This window comes from Amblyomma maculatum, chromosome 4, assembly GCF_055883805.1.
Source record: "Amblyomma maculatum isolate TAMU_Amacu chromosome 4, ASM5588380v1, whole genome shotgun sequence".
Classification (NCBI taxonomy): domain Eukaryota; kingdom Metazoa; phylum Arthropoda; class Arachnida; order Ixodida; family Ixodidae; genus Amblyomma; species Amblyomma maculatum.
The window spans coordinates 87,083,882-87,097,788 of NC_139347.1; the positions used below are offsets into that span (position 1 = coordinate 87,083,882).

Here is a 13,907-nt window from a genome sequence, read left to right on the forward strand (position 1 = left end):
AGACCTCCTCGTGCGGACAGAAGAGAAAACAGAGAAGAAAAAAAGAAAAGGAAGACGCGCGCCGCAACAACAGCCGTCGTCCGCCATCCAAGCGATGGCGGGTGCAATGACGGCCTACAACGGATAAAAATTCGGTGGCTGGATAGCCCCCGCCAAAAGCGGCATTGACCTACCGTCCCAGCCCCGTAGAGCCAGGAACAATTCCACCCTTCACGCCGGGGTGATGTATTTTCCCCAAAAAACCGCGCACTAATCGTATGTGCGAAAGCCGCACAACGCCATAAAACGCCTCAAGGGCTCGTATGTGAATCGCCAAACCGTACGCGAGGCGTCAAAATTGCTAGGTTGCTAGAGCTAGAGCACCACACTCCACGGCACCGGGCTCCACGCTGAGCTAGGGAACGACTCGCGAACCTAGGTACCACATGGTTGCTACGTGTGAACAATATGTGGGAAAAGAAACACGACGATGCTCGTTGGTCCGCGGTCGGTCAACGCGCGCTCTTCGCTCGCGCAGGCGCAGTTCATGCGACCGTCGTCCTTTTTCCGAAGGAACGGTAAGGTCGGTGCGGTGTCGCCGCGCAGTGCAGCGCGTGCGTTTATGTTGTTGATTTGACAGTGAGCAGTCGACACACCTTAGCTCATCAATTAAAGTGTGGCACAAATTTGCAGACCTACATAGCAACAGTCACGTTCCTTCTCTTGGCTTTCGTACGCGGTTGATCAGTGCGAGCTGCCGATCCTTCGCACTTCTATTTTCGACCGTGAAACAGCTGTGTGCTGCTGCCCGAGGCTGACTTAGCATCCGACTGGGGCCGGCGTCATCGCCGTGGGAAGTCGCCGCCGATGGGGCTCCGAGCACGCGCCGCGCCACATCGGTGACCGGCGACTTTTCGGCGGTGCGCGATGCTTGTCCGTGTGTGTGTCTGGAAGGGTTAGCGGCTGTTAAGCCGGTCTCCTTGATGCTGGACTCGACTGTGTTGCGCAAACGCTTCTACAAGAAGCTCAACATCCCGGGCATGGAGGGACGCGCCCCGACGGCGGCCGCCGAAGAGTGTGAGCGGCCTGCCACCCTTGGACCCTTGGCTCGCAACTTCTGTGTCAAGTACTTGGGCTCCATGTGCTTGGACCGGAGGTACACGCAGCCTATGCTGCCGTGGATCGTGGCCGACCTGCGGCGAGAAGGCCTCCGGCAGCCCCTAGATGTGCTTCTCGAAGTGCGCGACTCGTCGCTCAAGGCGCGCTCGTACAGCGATGACCGTCTGGTGTTTGACCATCCGCTTCAGTCCATCTCCAAGTTCTCGCAGGCGAATGCGGATCGAGCCTGTTTCACGTACCTACAAAGAAACGCACCCGACGAGCCTCCCCGCTGTCACGTCTTCCAGGCCAGCGACAAGGACACGGTTAGTGGTTCTTGCAGGCCCGTGGTCGAGCTGCCGTCTCGTTACCAGCTTTGCCACATGGCCGATGATGACTGCGTGCGATAGAAAAGTTTGGAAATCCTGGTGATTCAGTAGACACCTTACTGACATAATACAACATGCTTGCGTGTGCCTTGTAGTACACTCAATATTTACACTAAAGGTTCATATGTGTTTGTCATGGTCAAAACCGTGCATTGTTGCATTACGTGCGTTTTGACCAAGCGTTTAAAAGTGCGTATTTCATAATGGGTTGTTCCAGTGTGCAGTGGCAGTGGGCTCTGCGTTGTATGAAGGACATGTTGGCTAAGTGCCAACTCGTGCGTACTGTGACCTATTGTTTTCTCTTAGTTCCATTGAACACAATTTTATAGGACACAGTAGCTGTGAAGGTCGCAAATGCTGCCTGAAAGCAGTGTTTTGCTTTGCTGTTCTGCATTGATTACCGAAGAAGGAACTATAATATTCATGCGCCTTTAGTTTACATGCATCAGGTCAAATTAGAGTGGGACATGACACAAGAATGGTGCATATAGGTCTTCTTGTTCAACAAGCTCTTGCTACACCTGAGCACATTGTGTGCGCACCGCTTGATACTAGCTGTCTGGCTACAAGAATGCATAAATGCAATTAACATGTAAGCGTGAGTGTATTGGATAGCATATATTTTTTTTGATGACTCAAAAGAAAATGTGGCAAGGAGGCACGAGTACCTGGCACCACATATTTATGTGAACCCAAGTTTTTAAGGCATTCGTGTTGAAGCTTTCATTCAGTGAAAAGCCCTGCATTGGTGTTGTCAGTGTTGTGGTAGCTGATGACTATGTTGATGAATATCTGCGAGACAATAGGTACACATATTAAGAGGTTAGTAATTAAGTAAGTAGCAAAGTGCATGTCCGCCAACTAGGACCCACGTGGGAAGCCCATTAATGTCGTCACCTCATACCCTTGAAGGTAAAGCTTTGTCCCCAAATTTTGTATCTTTATTGGGTTAGGAGCACACTTCTGATAACAGGGTAGGCATAGCTGGTCATGTGCTTGCCCCATTACCAATGAGAATAAATGAGCAGAGGAAAAAGAGAAGAAACGAAACACCTTTATTAGCATCTGCAGCATGTGTGTTAAGTGCATTTTCTGTGTGTGCATAGCTGTAGTGTAGTCAGTAGCATATTGTAGGTCACTGTGCCCTTTCGCTGGGCTTGATTCACATGTGAAAAGAGGACTGCACCAGACCAAAAATGAATGACCAGTTTGACATGGTATTAAACTGTTCTTCAAGCAAACCAAAAGGATTCAAGATGGCTCTCGCCCCGCCGGGGTGGCGCAGTGGTTAGGGCGCTCGACTACTGTGCCCAAGGATGCGGGGTCGAATCCCAGCCTCGGCAGCCACTTTTCGATGGAGGTGAAAAGCAAGGCGCTTGTATGCTGTGCGATGTCACTGCACGCTAAAGAACCCCTGGTGGTCGAAATTTCCGGAGTCCTCCACTACGGCGTCTTTCATAGCCTGAGTTGCTTTGGGACGTTAAACCCCACAATCCACAAACTTCAAGATGGCTCAAGATGGTGGCTAGTCTTGATACTAATAATCTTATCTTGGAATGCTTGCAGCTCAGTGAGAAAGGCTTTATTTGGTTTGTGGCGTTTAACGTCTCAAAGCGACTCAGGCTATGAGACGTCATAGGGGAGGACTCCTAAAATTTTGACCACCTGGGGTTCTTTAATGTGCACTGACATCGCAGAGTACCTTATATGTGTACACTGACCTGCTGGAGGCCTCAGACTTTTGCAAGTATGGCGCCATATATGGGAAGGACGAGGTTTAGGAAGCATCACCAAAAGCTGTTTTAATGCTTTCAAGCTTCTACTTTGGAATCAGTAAATGAGCCCTTGAACCGCTTTTAACTATAGACCAGATTATTGATGGCACAAAGCCTCCCAGGTTGACTGCAAGTTATTTGCGCTTGCCAGGGTTGTTGGTGTTTTTAGTCTTGCTACTGATGCGGGTATTCTTGATGGTGTGTTTTCAGTAAGGAGGTGAAAATCTAAACAGCAAGATGCAGTAGGAGATAGCTACTTATAATAAGGCTCTGAAAACTTCTTATCGGGGCATGACAAATAAATATGTGTGTGGTCGTTGCACAGCCACCCTTGGTTGTTGCATGAATGATAATTCCAGAATACCTATTCACTGCTGGCGCAAAAAAGAATCACTTACCCAGCCTCTTTTGCTAAAGATAATCAGAAAAATGTAGAATTAAGGAAATTCTATGAACTGGAAGAAGTCAGTATATTGTCAGGGATGCTGCCAAGAAATTTGCCGTGCCAGGGAAAATGACAGAATGCAATGGTCCCCAGTAAGTTGTGATTGTGGAGCGAGTACACAGCACATGGTTTGCCTACATTGGCATGGCACCTTTTTTGTTTTTATTTGTACACATAAAAGGTGCAATATTTTTCATGCGCAGCAAGCTACGCAGCACTGCCACTGACTTCAGAGTCCTTTCTGATGCAGGTGTCATGAGTTTGAATAATTTGATGGGGGGTCTTTAAATTCAAGTTTGTTGCCTTAATATTAAGTGCACTTCTTTTGTTGGCGGTCGTACATCACCGTAACCAGAAGGAGCCAGAAAATCGTTTTTTACGGAGAACAATAATCGGACAAAGCTTTTCTCAGTGCCTCTTTAAAGAGTACATTTGGTTCCACTTGGAATTGTTCTAACTGGGTAGTGTGAAAGAGCTCCACATTGGTCAAATTGTAAAATTGGTCCAAAAGCAGATTGAATGAAGTACAGCTTGGTTTTAGATGGAAGTGTCATTTGAACTAAACAGTCTACACGTCGACATGGCAGTCTGACCGGTTGGTCATAGTATTTCTCTTGGATATGCATTTGAATCAATCCCGGCCATGGGGGCCGCTTTTCGATTGAGGTAAAGAGCAAGACGCCCACAAGCTGTGTGATGTCAGTGCACGTTAAAGAATCCCAGGTGGTCAAAATCTCTGGAGCCTTCCACTACGGCGTTTCTCATAGCATGAGTTGCTTTAGGTTTCCAGAGCCCTCGACTACAGTGCCTCCCATAGCCCGAGTCTCATTGGGAGGTTAAACCGTGTAAACCAAACCAAACCAAACCAAACCAAACCAAACCAAACCACATTCATAGTAAGTTTTCTTACATTACACTTTGCCAGCAAAGTTCTGAGCCTTGCACGGCAGATTTTTAGGCTCCTTCGTGCACTTAAACTTATTACTTAACAATTTCTGTTCTTTGACTTCAAGCATCAACGAGTAAAATGAGAAAGCATCAAGTATGGTACAGGCTGTCTAGTCTGTTTGGACTAATCAGATGGAGACAAGTCATTTAGGTAGTTACTTGCAGCACTGATCACCCTCTGCTCATTGGCATAAAACTTTTGTGCTGGCCTGTCATTTACTATGAGTGCTGAAAAATTGCCTCCAGTATCATCGTGCCAGCAGCTGTCTGAAGACCAAAGCTATGCCACCTATGGGGTGGCATTTGGTGTTTGTTGATGAAGCAGTCCTTCTAGTAAGGAGCATGATGGTATTACTCTTGTCACAGGCCTCTTTAATGCAATGCTGGAAAACGTACTGGTATTTTTAGAAGACTCCTCTTAAAAGGGAAGTTGTATGCCATTTAACTCTTTCATATATATATATTAGGTAGCTATGGTATTCTGGTTCTCCAATACTTGATGACAATGTTTTTGTGGCAAGTGGTGGTCTCTTATTTTTACTTTTCATAACATGATCACATTTAACAAAGATGCCGTGCTAACTTTGAGAAAATAATTAACAATCAAGCTAGTCTTTAATTGCTTTGCCAGCAAAGCAGTTGGGAAGTGTAGAGAGAAATAAATATTTTGTGAATTACGGCTATAAATATGCTCTCATTGCCTCCAATTTGATGATGACATAGAGTGCCAAATAATTTTGGGAATGAAATTGGACTGCATGCTTGAGGATCAAAGGAGATGGAGCGCAAGAGTAGACTTAAAAATTGGCATGAATATAACTGAAATAATGTAAGGGAGCAACTGGTGGTGAATTACTGGAAGTTGTAAGGTGTGTATCTACTTGGGCACAGTAGTGACTGCAGGTCTGTAGAGTGAGAAGGAAGTGCCATTGAAATGGTCTTTCTTTCACGCATTCGCAATTCATCTCTTACAAGTTGCTAATATATACCGGGAAAAAAAAAAGCTGCCCGCGCTTATCTATGGGGTTAGAGTTTGGAGCCCAATGCAGAAAAGCTTGAAATTGTGTTGATGATAGCACAGAATAACAAGAAAGGAACATTTTTAGGGGTAATGTAGAGGCACACAACAGGAATATTATAAAAGAAATTAAGAGGAGGAAAACAGACTTGGAGATGGGGCATATAATGTGAAGAACATTCAGGGGATGTGGATGTCAAGAGAGAAAATGTTGCCAAAGTTGGCCGATAGAGCAAATGTAGCTAGGGTTGGACGAGATTACTTTGGCCGGGGGACGTATTCTGTGCAATGATGACCTTCACCGAGGTATGTGCTCCGTGCTATGTTATGTCTTACATTCGCTATTGTATTGCAGGTAGTGGAACTGTTCATGACGGTGCGGGAGGTGAGCAAAGAGTTGTCGCTGCATCACGGTGCCAGCACGCCGCTGGTGCGAGCAGGGAGCTGTACTGACGTGGGTGGTGCCAGCGGAGTGCACCAGTTTGAGGTGCTTTACGTGGGCAAGATCAAGGGCTCGGCGAAGCAGAGTACGCACAACTTCCTCGATGATGCAGTGGAGCGAGCACGTGTGCGCCAGGCGGCCGACGCCGCTTTGCTGCACCCGGCAGCCACCGAGGGCCCCACGGTGAGGCCTTCCTTCTGTCAGTGGTCTCAGTCCTGCTGACAGTAGTGATAACATGTTTGTATTTTAGCCTTTGAGAATAGTGTCGTCTTGGTTCAGACCTGAAAAAGTTCAAATTGCTCAAAAACAGTGTGTCATTAATCCTCACAGAAATGCTATTTATTTGGAGAAAAAAAAGCCTAAACTGAGGTGTCTCGGGTCCTTTTCTGGCTTTAATAACTGCTGCACCTGTGAATAGCTTGAAATTCTCACTGAAGTTGTTTTGAAGCTAGACGCTAAGATGTTCTTTCATTGTAATGGGGCACAGAACAAGGGAGTATTTTGGACACAGTTCATTCTCGATGCTTGTCACAAAATACCTGCGCACCCATGTTGCTTATCAACCTTGCTACAATGAGCCAAACTGGGTGACTTTTCTGTGGAAAGTCTTTTGGAGAGTTATAAGCTGCACTTTATTTTCGTCTATGATGCTATGCTGTGCTCCATGATAAAGACAGTATGATGATTTGTAGTGCCATCTAATAAGTTGGCATCCCTGCACAAGATTTGTATATCTTTCCTCTCCTTGGAGCAAATATCACTTAACTGCCCTTAATCACATAGAATAAGCACAATGGACATTAATACATTAAACCGAGACTTAGCTGAACTCTTTCAATTCACAGTTTGCACGGCCTTTGAAGTTTCTTTCTTGGTCAACTTGATGTTCTCAATGTCAGAGAACTTTGTTAGGGGCGGTGATGTGGAGGTGGTTATGTTCTGAACGTTCTGAGAGTCATCAAACACATGCATAACTGGGCTAGTCTGGATGTCCTGACTGCTGTAGCTGGTGGTTATAGCTGGTCCAGGTAATTTGCCTGCACCACTTGAAGGAGACGGCATACTCAGTAAATTTTCACAAGAGAGTAAGGGTGTATGACTTCTCGGTGCGATGAAAGCTATCAGATTCCCATAGTTCTGAACCTCGCCGTTGGACAACTCACAGGTTTCGGCATGACAGTGATTCACCGTCGTAAGAGAAGGAACGTATGCTGAAACCCCCTTTACACTTATGGATACTGTAGGTATTATGACTTGCTCTTTTTCACCTGGGTTGAAAGCAAGGGGACCAGCTACTCTTCGAAGGTCCACCTCACACTTATTTTCTCATTGTTTCGTCTCGGCTCTCTCTCTGTCACAGTGCTGTCAGTTCTTCTGCAGGATGGTAATAGAAGTTTCATGAAGAGTGCCCACAAAATTTAATTTGGTTCTGGAATGCCGACTGCGCAGGAAAGCATCTGGTTCTTTACCATTAATTGCATGTGGTATGGAGTGATGCGCTCCCAAATATTCTGTGATACAGAAAGGGCAGCCTTCATGGTTACATGCTTACATGTGTATTTCACTGCCCAGTTAGACCTTTCCACTTGTCTAGCAGCTTGCTGATGATAAATGGCAGTTGGCCAATGTTTGATTCCATAACTTTGAAGAAGTTTTTTAATTCTACAGAAGTAGATGGATTTCCTTGATCAGGCAATTTGACTATTGATTGGTAAACTGTATGTGTCTTGGCAAGCTGTTTCACTAATGTGCTCATTTCTGGCCAGTAGTCGACCCCTCAGAGATCGTTCTTAGAATTAGTTACTATCGAATGAGCTTGACGTGCAACCTCAAGAAGGCAATATATAATTGAAGGTGGTACCATGAATTTTTCTCCTCGCAAGAGCACATCTCGAAATATAGAGGGCTTATCTTGCTTCCAGAGAAAAGGAAAGAGCCTCAAAGGGCAGGACCTTAGCTTCAACCTCGTCGTTATCTCTCATCAAGAGCTTGTGAGGTTCTGTAAGAACCCTTGCCGTTACAAGTGTTCTCATAGGTGACGTCCACCTATGAGATCACTCTTAACTGCAAGGGCTCTCAAGATGAGGTGAAACATACTGCTTTGTCCCAATTGTTGATTACTATGCTCATTTTTCCCTCCCAAAAAGAAAAAACAGTTGACTGACCTGACAGTTCATAATGGTTGATGCTGGCTGATTTGCTATTTATTTGTCTTATTTATTTGTACATACTGTCATTCCATTGGGGATTTTAACGGGAAAGACACTTGGTACAAAGCCTGTCAGGGTGTATGTGAAAAGCACCACAGTTCCAAAAATATCTGATTCAGAATGCATACGCTTAAAGGGAACTTAAATGTAACATAACGCATACAGTCAATAAGAGTTGAGGGTATTTTTCAGAAGCCTGGCACAGTTAGATGAGGCCACACAAGTCCGTAGTGATTGTTTGTTTGATATAGTTTCCTGAATTTTGTGGCCTGTATATTGATTCGCACTGGTGTGTGACCGAGATGGAGACCAAGTAGCAATATTTTCTTAAGACTGAGCAGCGCTTGCTCTTTCATTGTTTTCTCGTGGTCTTGTCTCGTTCATGTCTGCTGAGCATGCCTAACCTGGGATCCCATGGTGTGTGCAATGCAGCAACGAAAAGCTTCTCCGAAAGGACGATTTGATTCTGTTTCCTAGTGCCTAAGGGACGCTGTATTCTAGGATGGACAGTGTACGTTGTGGCCTTTTATGGAATATCCTGGGACACTTAATACAGCTTTGCTCCTAAGTGCGTGCTATTTATCAGGCTGTAGTGGAAAACCACAGATGATGCCTACACCAGCCCTCAGCACCAAGTGTTGACCAACACTGTAATGAAGGAACGAAGCCCACAATAAACATTGTTAGCTGTAAGAGCATCTTGAAATGCTGAGTTCATGCGATAAGAGGTTCTAGATGCGAGCTGTGTAGCGACAAGAGAGACAGTATGTTAGTATTAAATGGCACACTTACAGTCCATTGAGTGCCAAATAGATAGATGCGCGGATTTAGGGGCTGTGGACTTCTAGCTGGCCAGTTCAAGAACAGTAAATCACGCACTTTATTTTACATTACAGTGAAGGTCACTTGGCCCCATGATTGAAAAACTGCTGATCTGTTCATTAGAAATGACATTCTGTGAAGTGGCTGTATACAGGAGCACTGTTGTCAGAGAGAGCTAACTCTGGGCAGACGCACTAGTGCATTTTTCTCTTGGGAGTAGCTTTGGATGACTCATTTCGGACCTGCACTGAGTGTGCACCAGAGCAAATGCTGTCATCTGGCTACCTCTTGTGGACCTTGCACTGTCTTTAAGAAGGTGCTGATGTCTGGCGGTCATTGCAGGTTGTGTCCAGTGCCGAAAGCGTGAGCAGCTCACTGGAGAACATTTCCGAGGGGAACCCGGCAGATGCGCGGGAAGCACTGCTCGAGGACCTGCGCAGCTGCGGTGGTGGCGGTGGTGGTTCGGGGGGTGCATCACTTCTGGCTCCACCTCCACACACGCTAATCACACACACGCACAGCCTGGACGCCCAGTCGCGCCAGGCACTGTGCCAGGACTTGCAGAACGGTCAGTGGGAGCTCTTGAGGGCAGCTTTGAAAACTCAATTGCTGGCATTGCAGAAATATCGGGAAATCTTTGGCTGAAATAAGCGTGGCCTTTCATTTTGTACATGCTTTATCAAGGTATTTCGTGGCCAGAAGAACGGAATATGTATAGTTAGGGAAATTTCGACGTCTGGGACACAGCAATGCCTGATGAGTGACAGTTGTCCATTGGTCGTGCCATCTACATTCATCTTCAGAGGAATTGTCTGCCTCGCATGTGTGTGGGCACACAAGGTTTCCATAAGCTCCCTGGTATGCACTGGTTGCAGATGCTGTGTGTAGCAGTGGGCCGTGTGTACACAGTTTATGACCTTGTTTAGGGAGCCTTTCTTGTAAAAAGACAAGGGGTGAGTGTAGTAGCCCTGTTGTTCCTCGAGTCTTGTCAGATTACTGTGTCCAGCGGTTCAAAAAGAAAGGTGAGGAGGCGCAAAGGATAACCAGTTTGCGAAGCCTACGCTTTGTTAAGAGCAGACAGGGCTCTTAGAAAATTTACTTTACTTTTAGACCAAATGCAATGGCAATGCAGAGTATTAACCAGCTTTTTACGCTGATATCAAAATATAATCAGTTTCTGATATGTTTATTATTAGGTTTCAAAATATTCAACATTTTCACTTCTTTGTTTCCAGAAACAGGGAAAAAACCACTAATCAGAAAACTATTATTAACCAGTGGCTAGCTAGTATACAGTATAAGAAATGCAACATAAGAACTACTTTTTAATTAAGGCAATAACTTGTTGAAGTTCAGTTTAGGGAAAAGTGATTTATAAGCCATTTAATTTAATGTGAAAAAAAATATTAACAATTACAAAATGAGAAATCTGCTGCCAACATTGTACAATTTATTCACTGAAGAACATGCTACAATAAAAATGATCCCTTTATCTGTTCTAGATACGAAGATACCCTTCTTGTAAACTGACACTCAAAAAAAAAAAAAAAAACCCGAGAAGAAACATACGGAGGTGGGAATTATTCAGCTCGTTTGCACCTAGTGGAATGAATGACACAGGGAGTGAATAAATTACAATGTAGTGGATGGGTGGCAGGTTTCCGAAATCTCATTTTCAAAAAGTCGCCCCTTAAGGGTAGCTAAGATTGAAACGAAGCTGGTGAGGACTTGGCTCAGTCAGAGCCTGTCGCGCAGGCCCGATGTCCTCAAGAAATGGAGCGGTGCCTGGCAGGCCGACAAATGCTGCGGCCACCATCAGAGAATCTCCATCAGCAGGCGAGGATCAAGACAGTCTAGTGCATGGCATAGCATTTATGTTTTAGCTCTACACGCACAGTGGATGTGTGCTTTTGTATAGTCAAACCCGCGGCAGCTTGCACAGGCAAGACTGCCATTCATGTAAATAACGGAGGAGTATTGGTTCGTGAACGTAACGCCAACTCAGTAGTGATGCAACAAAGCTTCTGCATGCCATGGAAAGCAGGGTGGATCTCAGAGGTGTAGTTCTGGTTCTGGAACTGCAGAGGTGGATTCGAAAACTGACCCAAATTCAATGGGGCAAGCGTGATCTTCTTCACGAGTATTTGGAGCTGCCCACTGCATCCAGTTTCGAAATCAGGATTGGCACATGATGACTCACGGTAAATTTTAAGGCAGAGAAATTGACACAGTGTTAAGTCGTGCTGCCACAGAGGTGTTGGGTATATACAGAATTCTTTTCATCTACAGATGTGCTGTTTATGTCTACTAATGCCAGATGCGGTTCAGAGGGCACAAAAATAATACCTCAGAAACAACTCTTGCTCCGCTTTGCCTCTTCTGTGCCGTACCCATGCATGTGGTGTCTGAGCCGTTTCTAACGAACCAGGGGCCCTTTTTGGCCATTGACAACAGCACACCGGGAAGCACAAGGGCTGGGAAATGGGAGTTTTCGTCCCTTTTGTCGACAGCATATCGACGAGAAGGCTTGTCTTCATCTGAGCAGATGTCGTCATCATTGGCAAGGGATATGTAGGGCCTTATTTAACATGCAAAAATCATAACTAGTTGTGCAGATCAAGACAAATCGCCTTGTTAAATTGTTGCCTAATGGGCTGAGACTTTTCCCCTCTCCTTTCCCAAACCCATATTCAATTTTATCTTGTGCTGTCAAGAATCTCATTCTTCTGCCTTCTCTTTGCCAAGCATGCTAGATAGATGATGGATGTATTTTATTCAGGTTCACATACCGCACACATCAGCCAGCATTCGGTTGTGCTCTCACAGGTAGAAACTGGTCACCTCCATAAATATCACTTTATTATGTAATATTGTAGCTTTCAGTATATTACGTAATGAAATGGTTACAGAAACATTGTGTTTCTGGTCTTCTACTCTGTTATTGGTGTATAGTTTTCTTTTGCCAAGAAACCCATAATCTGTGTGTGTCAGGGAGGGATCACCCCCAGCGCTGCTAGCGGATCAGAGCAAACTGGCTTACCATCTTGGCTTTGAAGGTGCCTCCTACTGAGCATCCTGGGATAGTGCACCAACAAGCCTGGTTTGATGTCCGGCTTTATATGCATGCCCTTAGTGGAAAAAATGACTGCCTCTCCCGTAATCAAGAGTAGGTGTAAGCGTGAAATGGTTACGGACATGCGACCGTGTTGCCATTCTTGGGGACAGCGCGAGAGAGCCGTCCCATGGTGCGGCCCTCTCCCAAGAGTCCCTGACAGCCAACGGAGGATAATGAAGGGTGTGGTTGCATGTACCTGCACAGCGTTTCTAGAAATGGCAAATTAAAAAATTAGAACTCGGTCTATTTTAAATGCACAGCTTGAGTTATATCTCTACATACATTGAGAAGAAATTAAAAATGATTTTTGTAATTCATTTGAGCAACACCTAGGGTTTGTATTCCGGTCTCGTACGAGGGTAGAGAACTCGTCTCATTAAGGTTTTTTCAACCTCGATCGGTGCCCAAATGATAGCTCTCGGTTTTGGCTCAACATCAATTCAAGGTAGCCAGCAACAAGATCTAAAAGCATTTCATGCTTAAAATGTCTCTCCCATTTGTGAGCTTGCAACCTCCACCTTCAAGAAGAGCTCCATTCACTCACCTACTCACGCACCTGCATCCTCTAGAAGCCTCCTCCCACCAGAAGTCTACAGCGAAATCAAATTCAAAGACGCATTGCGAAGGTGATCTGTGTAAGATGTACGACTAATAACTGCTGAAGCAGATACATTTCATCGCATACTATAAGGATTACCCTGTTATTTTCTTCTTCTTTTCTTCTGGTGCCTTTGTGAAGGTCGTGCATCATCTGTCATGTTGTACCAAGGTTAAGTTCGAAAGCACACTCATTAACATAATCTTTGCTTCTAAAAGAGATGTGAGTGGCATCTCTTTTACAAATATTTTGTGGATCAATTCATCCACATTGTTTAATGGCACCATGCAGTGACAGAACAGTGATTCACATACGCATGGGGCTTCATGTTCAGACAGTCGCTATTCTCATAGAACTGTTGTGCTCATTTTATTGAATATTGACATGTGGTCCTTCATGTGTAACACATAGAGCCTTTTGCATGACAATGGACTGTGCTGAGCTTGCAGGTGCAGATGTGTGTTTGTTCCCCTTCTTACTTTTTTTAGTGCATAGCACTACTAGCCGCAATCACGGATTTCGCCGGCATCTATCTGAAGCCGCTCACTCTCTCTCTTCGTGAACTTGAAGCGGAGAAAGAGAAGGTGGCTACGCGCGTCTCAGCATTGAGGAGGTGGAGCAGCCGTGGAGCTGTAGTAGAAGCTTCTCTCTTTCTCTGTCCATCCATCTCTCCGTGAACGTGAGAAGAGGAAGGGAAAGTGGCAACGCTTACATCCCACGATCTAACACTGAGGGGGCGGAGCGACAGCATGATGCACCCAGTTAGAGAGTAAGACAGTGAGAGAGGGGCGTGTCAGTTGCGGACGTGGCGGCCGTCCCAGGGCAGCGTTGCACAAGCGTATGTGCGTTTGCTTCGCGTCGCAATGGACGAAGCTGGTCCATCTGGCATTGTGGCGCAGGTTCGCCGGGCTCGACGTGCTGAAGCACAACAATGTTTGGGCCTTAGGTTTGTGTGTTGTGTGTTTTGGAAGCGCAACCGCCTCCGCTGTTTGTCTTTGTGACTGCTGGCCACCTCTTGCGTGAGCTGAGGGAAGATTTTGGAGAGAGTGTAAATCGCTGAAGTGTATG

The 13,907-nt window shown here is 45.6% G+C and overlaps 1 protein-coding gene across 4 annotated transcripts in view; it reads left to right on the forward strand.

The window, feature by feature from the left end:
- The first annotated feature begins 506 nt into the window (after nt 1-506).
- The window catches only part of LOC146191585 (TBC1 domain family member 1-like), a 55,623-nt gene continuing 42,222 nt past the window's right edge, over nt 507-13,907 (forward strand). For all 4 annotated transcript variants that reach the window (XM_084602101.1, XM_084602102.1, XM_084602104.1 and 1 more), the window contains exons 1-3: nt 507-1,403; nt 6,008-6,277; nt 9,469-9,694. In XM_084602101.1, the coding sequence (XP_084458227.1) occupies nt 963-1,403; nt 6,008-6,277; nt 9,469-9,694 (937 nt within the window). In that variant the 5' untranslated portion in view covers nt 507-962. The remainder of the gene's footprint in view (nt 1,404-6,007; nt 6,278-9,468; nt 9,695-13,907) is intronic.